General features: G+C 33.5%; 1 protein-coding gene across 1 annotated transcript; it reads left to right on the forward strand.

Annotated features, from left to right (window-relative positions):
• The first annotated feature begins 4,206 nt into the window (after positions 1–4,206).
• On the forward strand, positions 4,207–14,430 carry LOC117912023 (U1 small nuclear ribonucleoprotein 70 kDa). The gene is made up of 11 exons (XM_034826441.1): positions 4,207–4,467; positions 4,933–5,047; positions 5,242–5,321; positions 10,083–10,158; positions 10,266–10,330; positions 10,425–10,487; positions 11,937–12,018; positions 12,108–12,270; positions 12,571–12,642; positions 13,265–14,039; positions 14,130–14,430. Exons 1-10 carry the CDS (start codon positions 4,369–4,371, stop codon positions 13,992–13,994), a joined length of 1,545 nt encoding a protein of 514 aa, XP_034682332.1. The 5' UTR covers positions 4,207–4,368; the 3' UTR covers positions 13,995–14,039; positions 14,130–14,430.
• Positions 14,431–14,784: the final 354 nt, after the last annotated feature.

Here is a 14,784-nt window from a genome sequence, read left to right on the forward strand (position 1 = left end):
GTTTTTTTAATGTTACAAGTGATTTTTTCAAAATTTTAAAAATGTTTTCTAAATTTTATTGAACACCTAATTTTTCTTTAAAAACACTTTTAAAGTAAAAACGCTTGTTAAAATCACTATTAAATTGACACTAAACTTATAAAAATTTGTTCTTCGTGTGGACATGAAAGATGTGACCCCTCTCCTCATCACATCTTTTAGCCCTACTAATTAATATATGAAGCCTCGTTATGGCTTAGCACTTAATGGGCATGAATAGGTGCCTCGTAGAATGTTCAAAGAATGGTTCACACATGTAATCTTTTCTTCTAATTTTTTTTTTTCTTGTAATTTTTTGATAAAATATAAGTTACATGAAAATGAAATATTTATGGCAACATAAGAAAAAAAGACTTGTTCATAAAATCCATACCGAAGAAAATATTAGATTCAAGGTTTTACTTAGTCCAATACCTTTAATTCTCTTTTAGAGTGCTTGACTTCTATCTTAGGAAATTTAGTTCTTGCAATTTTCATGTGGCGCTTCTTTGGAATCCCTTCTTGATGTTAATATACATGAAAGAAAATATTTGAGTTTTATCCCAATAAATGAAGAAGAGTAAGGATGAAAACAAAAATCAATAAACAAATTTTATTGCAAAATTTTTCTCTCAAATTAACATATATGATTTTCAAATCAAATATCCAAAAATTTTCATAAGAAATAAACATTTCTCAATGTTGAAAAGATTTGAAGCTCTATGAGGCACACCAAGCTTTTTTTTTTTTTTTTTTTTTTTTTGTTATGAATCTCTATTTTGAAAATGAGTTTAAATACTAGGAATTCAACCATAATTCAACATCTTTGATCAATCTGAAAAAAAAAATAAAAAAAAATTATACAATGTGATTGAAACAATAGAAATACTAAAATATTCTAGGTATACATGTTAAGCTTCCAACCCTAGTTTTAATAACTTGGTTGACCAATTTTTGAACCCATACACACTTCAAAATACTTAGCATTTCTTCTATCTTTCGGTCACAAACCATTTTTGAAATGATAAGATTCCAAGGGTGGAGGATTTGAAAATTTTGAGCTAGGAGTAAGCAATGGAAAATTTAACCCAAAATTGTCAATATACAATTATTTTTACAATCTTCCACTTTGACAATTTTGTGATAAAAATAATAATTACACAAACCCCTCAATACTTTCTTAAAAAGGTTTACATTTTACATATCACTCAATACACGCTTGAGTCTAAACGAAACAACTTAACTGATAGTCTTTAATCATCTACTTTTGAATCTTGAAAAGATTTCCCAAACATCTTAACCAATAGATTTTTTAATCATCTAGTTTTACATCTTGAAAACAACATAATAAACAAAAGATCTCAAATTTGAAGATCAAGATTGAACATTGAAGAATTATCTCAGTTAAGTCTAGAGGAGTCACAAGTGGTCTCATTTAAAACTCAAACAACTAGACATAAATTCAATAGAGTTTATCTTCTTTAAATAAAATGCAATAAAGAAGACAGAACTAAATTTGAAATTTAAACTTTTTTTGAAACTTGAGAGTAACTTACAAACTTTGAAGATTACAAAGAACTTTGAAGAGAGTTTCTCAGAGTTGAACTCATTACAAGGCTTTGGTTACAATTGGAGGGTTTTCTCTCAATTTTTTTTCTCTATTTTGGTTTATACATTTACAATGAAGGGAGGATCCCCTTTTATAGAACTCTAGGAGCGGATTTGAAGAGGCTTCGAATCTGCAGATTTGAAGAGCTTTGAAATCTATCGAAAGTAACTTTGTCCTTTTGCCTGAGATGTTTGAGTTATCCTTTGGATGTCCAAAACCAATTTTCTTGATGTAAAATCCTATGAAATTCATCTAAAAATCTCAATCAAACCATTCAAACATGAAGAATAATAATTTACATGCTAATCATTTTTAAAACATTGTTAGAACTCAATAAATTATGAATAAATAATAAATAATTTAAGTAAAACTCATGAAGATGAATTCAAATCATTTAAATTCTTCACAAAAATCATTGTTCACTCTCCTCAAGCTTCAATCATATTAAGGTTTCCCACTATTCTAAGGCTTGTAACCTAAGCCTCTAAACTGATAATTGAATTATGGTTCCAATCAATCTAGTCAAACCTCTAAACTTACAATTGGATTATAGTTTCAATAAACCCTTTAGGACTTATGACTTCAAGCGCTCTCTTAGACTTATGACTTCAATCACTCTCTTGGATTATGATTCTAAGCACCCTTTACAATAAGACTTTAAAAAAGGGGGAAAAAAAGTCTTCAAGTTTTTCCTTTTGAATTATGGTTCTAAAGGACCCTTACAAAATATAAAAATGTAAAAAGGATTCCTAATTTACAATATTTGTTCAAATAGAATATAGAGAAACAAGGGTAAAATTGTGCACTAAGATGAAATGTAAGTTTTAAAACAAGTGCACTCTAAAAATACCTCCTTAAAACTCAAATAATATTTAAGAATGATACAAAAATTTTATTTTTAACAATATAAGAAGTTTAAAGCTTTTAAATAAGAGTTAGAAACTCAAACTAGCAATTAGAGTTTGGGGTTAACTAGTCAACCAACCGATTGAATCGACTACTAGCCCAACTGTTGCCCAATTGGCTCAATTAATCCATAGTTGGTTGAGGTTTAACCTTGATCAATTAAATACATGCTACTAAAAGGGAGAAAGTGCAAATCCAACTCAACCAATCGAACCTAATTGACTCAATCAATTTCTCTTCGTCTCAATTGATTGCATTATAAAGTGCATAAAAGACTCCAATTTGAAACCTAGAACCTTTAGCAACTTTGAAACAAATATTATTGTGATAAACTATTAGTGTGGCGGATAAGAAATTGCAACCTTGGCATTTAAATAAATAATTCTTTATTGGATCTTATGCCAAAATAAATTCAATTTATTTAATTATTTTTTGTGAGGAAACTTCATTTTTTTGAGATATCTATCAATCAATTTTAAATTGAGTTTTTATTGGATTTTTTATCAATCAATTTTTAAATTTAACTTTATTAATATGCCTTTTGAATCAATAATGATGTGAACATATCTAATTTTAGGAAATTAAAGAGAAATTAGAAGAGATATTTTTGCTATAAAACTTTGAACTCCTTCAAATAATAACAAGATAATTTATCTATACTCTGTAATAAAAGTTGTATGTTTATCCAATTTTAAAAAAAATAATTACTAGTAAATCATTCAAGTAAAAAAGTTTGTTTATACTTCAAACACATGTTAGGCACATCAAAAAGCATCACTCTATGATTGCAATAGTTGCCCATCGCCCACACGGCTCATCATAATACAACACTTATACGGCACACGTATGCTTCCTACCTCCAACCGGATTTTCGAGAGAAAATTGATAATAATCTTTAAAATTATTCCGATAAAAATCAAATCTCACTTATAAGTAGGATTTCAATTCATCGTAAGTAGGTAGTATATAAATTCATTCAACCCATAAAATAAAGTATAAAATAGTCTAAAATTACTATTTTACCATTAGATTTTATTCATAAGTCTCGTGTCTTTTCGTCTCATAATAAAACTTTTTTTAGTATTATTATTTAGTAACAAAAAAAAAACTCAAAATTTAATTTTTTTTAAATGGAAAAAAAAAATTTTAAATTATATGTAAGGTATTATTATCATTTTTTTTTTCATTCCTATTATTACCAAATATTATAATAAAAAAAAATAATCATTCTAATTTTGAATTCTTAGATTTATCCAAACATTAATAATGTAATCACCAAATTTATTTTCATTCATAAAAAAATAGAAATAGAAACAAAATATTTACTTTTATTCCCCCTTCCAATGTACCAAGTGTACTAAACACCTCCTTTAATAACTTGTACTAACAAAACTATTGTTATGTTTCGGATTCTCTACCATTTTATGTATTAAAAACAATAATTTTGAATAAGAAATAATATTCTCCATCATTAAAATTTATTTTATTTTAATTTTTTATATTCAAAATTATTAATCTTAATGTTATTTATATTGTTGAAGTTAGATGAACGAGGTTTTACAAACTCGGGATTAACTCGGTGAACGAGTTACAGTCGAGTCAAGGGTTTCATGACCCGGTGTTGAGAACCGATATGTCCACTTCTCCGTATATATAACCAAGCGAAAACCCTTTCAGCTTTTCATTGCCGCTTCCAGCTCCCTCGCAGACCATCCGTGGGACGCCAATCGATCCGTATAATCCAACTTGTATGTCATCTCCACCTTTCGATCGCGAATTCTCCAAACTCTCTGAAACCCTAGCTTCTTCGATCTCTACTATTCCGATCTCTGCAGATGGGGGACTACAACGATGCGTTAATGCGCAACAACAACGCCGCCGTACAGGCGCGCACGAAGGCTCAGAATCGTGCCAATGTTCTGCAACTTAAACTGGTACCTTTTCTAATCCGATTTGTTGGCGGTTGTAAAATTCTAGGGTCTTTGTTGACTAATTGTGGCATTTCTTTGGGAATCTCTTTTTATTCTAGTTTTGAGATGAGAACAGTTCGATCCGTGCTTTGTTGATCTTGATCTGTTCTAGGTTTTGATGGTTTAAGCTTTTGTTGATTTGTTTAGGTTTTGGTATGGCAAAATGATTGTGCTGTGATTGATATGTTTACGGTCATTCCTGAAGAATATAACTTTACAATATTCATTTTCTTCTATTCTCTCTAGATTTCTCAGCGGCCAAATTGAACTCACTACTTCTAATAGATTGCTTATTTTTTTGTTAATTTGTCTCTCTGAACTTAGAGACTGCTTGTCCTGTCGTGTAGATTTATCAAGGAATTGAAGAAATCATTCTTTTTGTTTAATGGACATAGGTTGAGTTATTTTATTAATTTGCTTGTTATGCAGATCGGGCAGAGTCATCCCACCGGTCTAACAGCCAATCTTTTGAAACTCTTTGAGCCTCGTCCTCCATTGGAGTTTAAACCACCTCCAGAGAAAAGAAAATGTCCACCATATACAGGTATTGGATACCTTCATGAGTTAGGTCTTACAATTGTTAGGCTCTTCTCAGTATTTTTCTTGCTTTGGAAGAAAAAAAAAATGTGAGAAATTGCATTGAATTTTGCTCCCAAAAGCAAGATAAGGGGCCCCTAAATACTTATCAAACTTCACCTAAATGATACAGTCTAACAATATCTTCTTTTTCTCCTCAAGGAATGGCACAATTCGCAAGTAACTTTGCTGAACCAGGAGAGCCAGAATATTCTCCACCAGTTCAAAAGGCTGAAACTCCTGTAAGATGCTTGCTACAGCATGGGCTTTACTTCTTTTATGTGATCTATATTAGACGTTTATTGAGTTTTAGTTGAATGAACTATCTTTTATGCATATTTATAGTTGTCAAAAACTTATGATACTATGATAAGGTATATGTTTATGGAAATTAATATGTATCACTACTTCACATCTCATGTTAAATGTGTTTTGCAGTAAATATATGATGCACGATATGATATGTGATACAACGATACACATTTAAATATTTTCTATGGTTTTGTAAGAAAAATCAAATTCAACAAAAAGGAATTATTTTGCTGATTTTTAAAATGTACTTTATGATTAGAAGTTAATCATAAAATAGAAAGAGAAGGTAAAATAACCCTGCATACAAATTCTTTGTATGTGTTGTCAAAGGCATATTTTTTTTTTTTACATTAAGTGCATTTATTCTAATTGAATACTGGGAAATTGTTGATTTAATGATTTGAATGTTGACAGTGAAAGTGATTATTTTCTTTTCATTTTTTTGGGATAAAATTGGAACCTAGGAGAAGACAAATAAAGACATATACATGTCAACAACACATTAATATGTCTAGTTAAAATTTATATCAAAAAATCATGGTTAAAAATTAAAATTATTCTTCTAGATTTTGTGATAAACCTATGCATTGAAATCATATTTTGTTAAATAGAAATTTTCAAAATGCTAGTGTTCAATCTTTTCATATTGAATAGATTAACTCATTGAAGTGTTCCATCTTTCATGAAATTGGTTATATTAATAAATATTTCGTCCATTGAATGGGCATTATGTATGTGTGTGCGCATAATTTTTTATTTTTTTTATTTTTATTAATTTTCAATTATGTAAAAAACTCATGATAACACAATATGAAATGATACAGTATATGGAAAAATAGAAAAATGATACAAGATATGATTTACCCATTAACAATTATGTATGGATCACGAATAACTTTGTTGTTGATATTTAAATAATTGTATTCAGTATGAATCAAGAGGGATACTCTAAATATGTTACTTCACATGAATCATGTGCTCTGGTCTTTTGCTTCAATGAAGTAATGCAAGGGAGTAAAATTTTCACTACTATGGAAGTTCCAAATATTAACAATACTGGGGCAGACTTGCAATCACATTTTGGCTTGATTATGCATCTGGCTTGTTAGGTTATATGGATTTGTTAATTTATGCGTGCTGGCCCGCAAGTTTGGTTTAGAAGGAAAAATGAAGTATTATAATCACTCAATAAGCAACCTTTTGTGCTTTCCAAAGGTTAACAGAAGCTTTTAATCATCTGTGAGCCTATTGGACGCATTCCACACTTCTACACTTATGTTACATAACAAATTAGTCAATATCTTTAAGCTTCCATTTATTTATTACAATTATGAATGTAGCTTGGAACATGATGAATGGCGACTAAGAAAGTATAGTAGAAATGTGTGATATATGTATTTCAAGCATCTGATTTGAGTGGATTTGGGAATGACAAGTGCAATATGATGTGGATGAGACATTATGGGGAGGCTGGAGTACTTTAGTAGGGAGGGTAATGAAAAGATGGGATGATGGAGGAAGTAGGAATTGGAGTCTCAATTTAATCATTAGGGTGCACATGGATGTGGAAGATAGAGTGATTTGGACAGTTTCGAGGTGTGGGACCTTGACCTTTTCGGTCAAGTCTCTTTATTCTATCTTGGAGCCTAGAGATTCTCCTTTGTTCAGTAGGGAGGGTAATGAAAAGATGGGATGATGGAGGAAGTAGGAATTGGAGTTTCAATTTAATCATTAGGGTGCACATGGATGTGGAAGATAGAGTGATTTGGACAGTTTCGAGGTGTGGGACCTTGACCTTTTCGGTCAAGTCTCTTTATTCTATCTTGGAGCCTAGAGATTCTCCTTTGTTCCCTAGTGGTAGTATTTGGAAATCGAGCGTGCCTCCTAAGGTGGCTTTCTTTGCTTGGGAGGTTTCTTGGGGGAAAGTCTTAATTTTGGACCAACTTCAAAGGAGGGGGTACTTCTTGGCATATAGGTGTTTTCTTTGCCTCTATGAAGTAGAGACGGTTGATCACCTTCTTCACTATGCAAACTTGGGTTCTTTGGAATCTTCTTTTCTCCCTCTTTGGTGTGTCTTGGATTCTTTCTTGTTCAGTGAAGGAAACTCTTCTTGGGTGGCATGGGTCGTTTGTGGGTAAAGCTCGTAAAAAGGCTTGGCAAGTGACCCCCTTATGTATATTTTGGACAGTATGGAAGGAAATGAATTTGTTAGCGTTTGGTAATGAGGAGCTTCCGTTCCAAAGATTGAAAAATTCTTTTATATGTAACCTTTGATCTTGGGTTGGGTGTCTATAGATTTGAGCCCTTTTTCACTTGTAAGCTTTATTGATTGGTTAGACTCTAAGTAAAGGCAGGTGATGTTTTTTGTTTCTATCCCTCCCCCTCTGGTTTGAGTCTTTTGGCTTCATTTGTGTACTTCCTATATACTCTGAGGGCATTGTTTTTTATGTCTCATCTTTTTTTTCTATACAACTTTTCTTTATCTATTAACAAAAAAAAAAAAAATGATTTTTTCAGTGAGTTTTGATGATTTTTTGCAATGTTCACAGGTGAGACACTGATGTTTTTAATTTGGTGAAGAAGAATAAATGTGGATGAGTAGTGAAAGTTAATGTCCCATTTTTTAACATTTTTTAAAAAAATGTGGGAATAAATTTATTTATTTATTTATTCCTTTAGTGTTTTTTAACTTTTTCTATCAAGTTTTAAAAACAAAAAGTTAAAACAGTTAACCATCTACCAAACATGATTTTTAAATTTCAAAAAATTTAAAACAATGGTGCAGCCATACATATCCTAAGTTTCTGGATAGTGTCTTCTACCTGCTTCGAGTGTGAGTTGTGGTCTATTCAGAAGATGGTCTGCAATATATTATGCATATCAAAGATGTGAGTACTGACAGTAGTGATTTGGAGCTTATGAGTTGTGGTCCATTTCAAAAATGGTCTGCTACACATTTCAAATATGAGCACTGGCAGTATTGAATTGGAGCTTTACTGATCCAAGTATTGATTGTAATTACTGAAGCTGCATTCAGGTTTAGATTGAATGGAGAGCAGCTCCTTTGCACATCTTTTGGACAGTATGGAAGGCGAGGAATAGAATGGCCTTCAATGATGACATGCTTTCAATCCAGAGACTAAAATATTCTTTTGTTTACTCCCTTTAGTCAGAGGCAAAGTTGTTTATAGATGATTATCCTCCAACTTTAACTAGTTTTGTTGATTGGTTGGGCTTTTGTAGAGGTTGTGTGTTAGCCCATTATGTTGTGGGTGTATAGGTATTGTATACCTTGAATTGCTCTTTTGGTGCCTCTTTTTAATAGATCTTTTTCTTTTCCTATATAAAAAAAATCAGGTTTAGATTGAAGTTTTATATTTTGCATAGGGAGAGAGGGACACAGAGGAAGTGAGGCTTGGGGTCTTTTCAGTAACATTTTCGAAGACAGTTCTTGACAATTAGTTTGTAAGAACATTGCGTAAAAACAGTTCTCAATTGTTTTCACGAACATAATTCTATTTGGGAACTTGAACATGAAAAAGCAGTTTTCTTGGCCTATTTTCCATGAAAGCACTATGGCACTAATGTATAATGTCAAAAGTTTTTAAATTATTTTCTGTGTTTCCATTTTTACCCATAGCGTACAAAATACCTGAAAACAGTTTAAATTTGTTCTTAAAAATCAGTCTTTAGAACAAATTCTAAAAGAACTGTTTTCAATCCAAAATTCGCCAAACATGTTATTTAAAAGATTGTTATAATTACTGAATGCATTAAGGGTTGGGTTTGCTAGAGGGAGAGTGAGAAATTTAGTGTCTTCCACTTGCAACACAATATGCAGATAAAAGATGTGAGTCATGACTCTATTACAATTACTGAAGTTGTGTTTAGGTTTGGGCTGGAGGGGAAGAACACAATATGTGGAAACATGTGAATACTGAGTTGGAGAGAGAGAGTGTCTTCCACTTTTAATACAATTATGTAGATCAAAGATGTGAGTGCTTTGAATATTATAATTAGGTAAAATGAATTTAGGTTTGGCTTGAAGGATGGAGGGATGGGGACAGAGGGTAATAACTTCAACCATCCTATCTAATAACTAATAACTAATAACTAAGGTGTCGTTTTGGATACACTTCTTGTTTTCTGTTTTTAAAAATAAAAAATGATAGTACTTATATAAAAAAAAATGATAGTAACTTCTATATATAAAATACAGGAACTTTTATGGAAAAAGTATTAGATTTGCCTAATGCCTTTAAAAATTACTTTTAAAATTTTTAAAATTTGAGATAATAAATTTTTTTTAATACCTCAATTCTTTTAATTAGTTTTTATAAGTCATTATCTTTTTAAGATAAGTCCCAAAGTTGTTTTTTCATTTTATATAGAAGTTACTATCATAAAAAGAAGTGTATCTGAATGACTCCTTAAGTTTCTGATTTATGTCTTCCACCTTCAACACAATATGCATATACAATAAAAGATACAAGGATTGACTCTGTTATAAATACTGAAGGTGAATTCAGTTTTGAGTTGTAGCTTCATTATATTTTGGAATATCTGTCTTTTGTTTTTCTCTCTTGATGTAGCGAATTGTTTCTTGATGCCTCCCTAGCTCTTTTTTGTTTTCGTTAAATAACTTTTTTTTGGGTTGTATATTTGTTTCTTAATGTGTTTTGGGGGTCCAGGCACAACGAAGAGCTAGAATCCACAAGTTACGACTAGAGAAGGGAGCAGAAAAAGCTACTGAGGAGTTTCAGAAATGTGATAAGCTATTTTCTCCCTCTCCTAGTATTTGGTGTCTAGGTGGATTTTGTATCCATTTACTTCAACATTTTTGGTGCCTTGCTTTACATGTATCTTCTATGCAGATGATCCAAATAATGACCCAAATATTTCGGGAGACCCATACAAGACATTGTTTGTAGCTAGGCTTGTGAGTATTAATGATTACACTCTTTATCATTTTCTATTTTCTATCCATTATTAAACTCACTGATTTATTTTATTTTATATATTTTTTTTTACAGAACTATGAGACAACTGAGAGCAGAATCAAAAGGGAGTTTGAGGCTTATGGGCCAATCAAGCGGGTAGGTACTTTAGAGCATCCCCAAGTGGGGTTCAGGTTATTGACTTTTGACTTCGGTAAGAGGTTCAGTTACCTCTGTCTATTTTCTGGTGGTTTCTTTCTCCTAAATCTTTTCTCTCAATTTTCAAACTTTAGGAAACTTGTGATTATGAATTTTTTTTTTTTTTACTATTTCTAAAGCCAAATTGCATCTTTTCAGCCCTGGCAGCCTACTGATTACATCTGCCTATAGTTTCTTTTACTAAGTTAAATGTTCAATACAAATGTCTAACGGAGAAATGCTTAACTACGAAATTTTGTTGCTGTCCTCTGATGAATATCCATAGCACTCATTTAGTTAGACCCTTGGTAAATCAGTGAAAAAATGTTTGCTGCTTGACAATTGATTTTGTGACTCCACCTCTTTGCCACCTTGATATCTGCGATGCATCACAATTGTGAAGTTTTGTGCTTAAACAGTAAGTGTTCCTAATGATCCATAGTGCACATAAGGTATAAGTTCAAAATTCACTGTCAGCTTCCTATCGAGTACTATTTTTGGTAGAGGTTGGATATGTGATGGGTATTATAGCACAGGTACCGTTTCCTATCTTCCAGTATGATATACGGATTTGTTTTGCTTAACCATTGTTAGTTCTTTCTTGGATATAGTTCGAATTTAAAAAATCTCCTTGGGACTTGGGTAATATACTAGATTCTAGGTACTACTTTAGCATTAAGCTTCATCATATTGAGCAATATCCCTGGTAAGGGGGTGGTTACTCTGTTCCACAAATGGTATATTTGGTTCCTCTGTTTTCTACCATGTCCATTCCAAAGATGGTGCTTCATCCTGCATGGCAAAGCTGAAAATTTTAAGTTGAGCAGAGCAGTGATGGATTGTGCCTTTTGGCCTTTATTTTCAAGCAACAAAAGGGGACAGACAACTTCTGCTCTTTTTTCCTACACTTGGGTAAAACACGTAGGGAGTATTAGCATCTCTTTCTCCTTTATTTGAATTTTAATGTGTGCATTTCCTGCTACTAAAAATTTTACTTTTGGCTTTAAAGGCTATCAAAAACGTATCAGCAGTTGAGAAGATATCCTGGTATTTCTGATATTATTTTAACTATTGCATTATATATAAAAAATTTTCCCTGGTAAGGGGAGGTTAGTATGTCAACTGGTAAATTGGCCACACACATCGGTTTTTCTGCAACTCTAGAAGTGCTGGTGATGCATCTCGCGTTGGAAGCTGTATATGATTAAAAGGTGAGCACGGCTAATGAGGCATATGCCTGTCTGCCGTGCCATTTAGGATTTACTATTTCTAACTTCTTCTTTTTTTCTATAGGATTGGCACCTGGTTGCTAAGATCAAACATCATCTGTTTCAATATGTTTTCTTGATTCAGATATGAATCGACTTTTATTACTTTAGTTTATTTAACCTTTTTCTTTGAGCTTTGCAGGTCCGACTCATTACCGACAAAGAGACTAGTAAACCTAGAGGTTATGCTTTCATTGAATATATGCATACACGGGATATGAAAGGTTTGCTATATAGCTTGAGCATTTATTGGTTTTCATCTGATGTGCTTTATATTTTGTTTCTGAACACCACTTCTTTGCGTCAAATTCAGCTGCTTATAAACAAGCTGATGGAAGGAAGCTTGATAACAGAAGGGTGCTGGTTGACGTTGAACGTGGTAGAACTGTTCCTAATTGGCGTCCCCGCAGACTGGGTGGTGGACTTGGAACAACTAGGGTTGGAGGTGAAGAAGTGAATCCAAAGTATTCTGGAAGGTAATTGGCCTGATTGCAATGTTTGCACATGCTGTGTTCCATGGAGAAAGAATTCATGACTTTTATTGCCTTTTAAATAAATCTTGTTGCATGCATTATACAATAGATTCGTAGGGAGAATTCAATGATGTGAAGGTTTTTTGATGGGCTTAAGTAGGGATTATGTTATACCTGATATGATTTTTGGCATCTCAATTAATATAACATAGAGATGCCACATTTAAGTATACAACTATAATTTGATGTCTTGATATTCTTGAAAAATTTAACATGTTTTACTTCTCTTCTCCTCTTGTGCAGAGAACAGCAGCCAGCAGGAGGACCACCTCGGTCTGAGGAGCCTAGGACAAGAGAGGATCGGCATGGAGACCGGTATGATCTATATAGATGTGTTGGTTGTTTTGCATTTCTCCAATTTTGGTCGGTCTTGGTGGTATGTGTTCAGTAGAAAAAAAACTTGTCTAAGGTAGAAAGAGGTTACAAAGAATAGTTATGGTCATATTGGTGATTGGATCCCCAATACAAGAAATGGTTGGATGTGGTCCATAGATATGCTTTTGATGTTTTAGCACATGGTGTTGACTTGCTTATTCAAATGATGGTTTAAATGGGAAAATTTCAGTTGTGGTGTCCATGAAGTTGTTTCCATCTAGAAATTTTCAAGCATGGTTAGTTGGACAAAACAAAGCCAGTGTGAAGCCTTCCTCTTGGCATCTAGATGGGAGGCCATACAAAATTCTTGTTCTTTCTGACTTCTTAGTTTATGGTGCATGTAGTTAAATTGAAAATGTCTTACGGGTTGGAAATTTTCCATATTCATATTGTTTTTTCAATTGGAATTCTTCAGCCACTGCTAATAAGGGATGAAATGGGGCCATGTAACTCATGGCTTCTAGGTTAAACTAAACAAGATCATACTAAATCCTTGTTATTTGTAGCTTCTGTAGCTTCTTCAGTACTTTATACATCTGATTGAGATTGAATTATGTTTCAGGGACAGGGAAAAATCCCGTGAAAGGGGAAGGGATAGAGAGAGGGAACGGGAAAAGTCTCGTGAACCCGACAGGGCCAGAGATCGGGATCATAGAGAGGATAGGCACCATAGAGATCGTGACAGAAACCGGGATAAGGACAGGGACAGAGATAGGGGTCGTGACAGGGACCGCACCCGTGATCGTGATCGGGGTCGGGACCGTGGTCGTGATTATGAGCGAGAGCGTGACCGAGATCGTGATCGTCCTAGGGAGAGAGAAAGGGAGAAGGAGAAAGATAGAGATAAGGACTATGATGCCGGGGAACCTAACTATGACCGTGGGCGTTCTCGTGATAAAGAATATTATGATCACATGGAATCAAAGCATGAGCGAGAACGACATGGTGAAAGGGACCGGGACTTAGAACATGCTGGGCCTGAGGATGATCATGGGTGGTATGAGCAGCCTGAGCATGGGCATAGGCGTCCAGAAGCTGAACATGATGATGAGCATTACAAGCACTATGATCATCAAGCTCGAGGACAGTATGATCATCTGGATGCCCAGGGTGATCACGACCTTTATGATCGTCATGCTGACAATGATCGTGATCGTTACAACCAAATGGATGAGGATAATTACCCTTATGATCATGCAGCATATGACTCTCGTGAAAGGGATAGGACTCGGGATCTGGAGCGTGAATATCGGCGCTCAGAGAGGTCACTCTCCCGAGATTTCGAACACTGAAGTCCTGGTTTTCAATATCTTTGACTCGCTGTTTTGTGCTAAAAAGTAACCCCCCCTCTTTCTCTAGATGCCTCTCACCAAATCTACTGCTTATATCTGTATCTGACTTGCTTTTAATTACCTGATGGAATACAGGGGTTTACAGTCGAGCTCAAACAAGTGTGGTTTACAGCCGCTGCATCAAGTATGTACCCTTGGAGTCGTGTTTTACATTTTGATCCAGACCATTTTGTGTGTTTTGAACTCTTTTTATCTGGGATGTTTTGAGATATATTTGGTTTGGAATTTGGTAGCATCTGTTTTTGACATTTGAAATTGAGTGGGACGGTCCTAAATATCATATTTGTAGGACTCATCTTCCTAATTGTAAGACCTTTATCAACTTTTTTATGTAATTTTGGACCTATGTTCTATATTCGTTCTTGGATGGCGTCCCCATTTTTTTGTAGATGGTTTGGGTTGAAGGGATTTCCCATTGTCCATTTTGGGGAATACAGATGAAGTTTTGAATTTTTTTAGGCTAACTGGGGTTTAAAGCATTTATACACTGCATGCAGTGGCACCAAAAACTTCCCACCTATTTGATCATCAATCTAATTTGCTAAATAAAACGGAATTGAGCGAGCAAATGAATGTGCTTCCAATGATGTAGATATCCTCAAGTTCAGGCTTGCATTCTCAGTTTTCTTCGTTTGTAGGAATTATAAAAACTGGCTTGCTTTAGCATGAATCGTTTGAAGAAGAGAAACGGCACGCAAAATATATATTGGCATGTTTAGGGAAGCGATAC

This window comes from Vitis riparia, chromosome 4 (assembly GCF_004353265.1).
Source record: "Vitis riparia cultivar Riparia Gloire de Montpellier isolate 1030 chromosome 4, EGFV_Vit.rip_1.0, whole genome shotgun sequence".
NCBI lineage: Eukaryota > Viridiplantae > Streptophyta > Magnoliopsida > Vitales > Vitaceae > Vitis > Vitis riparia.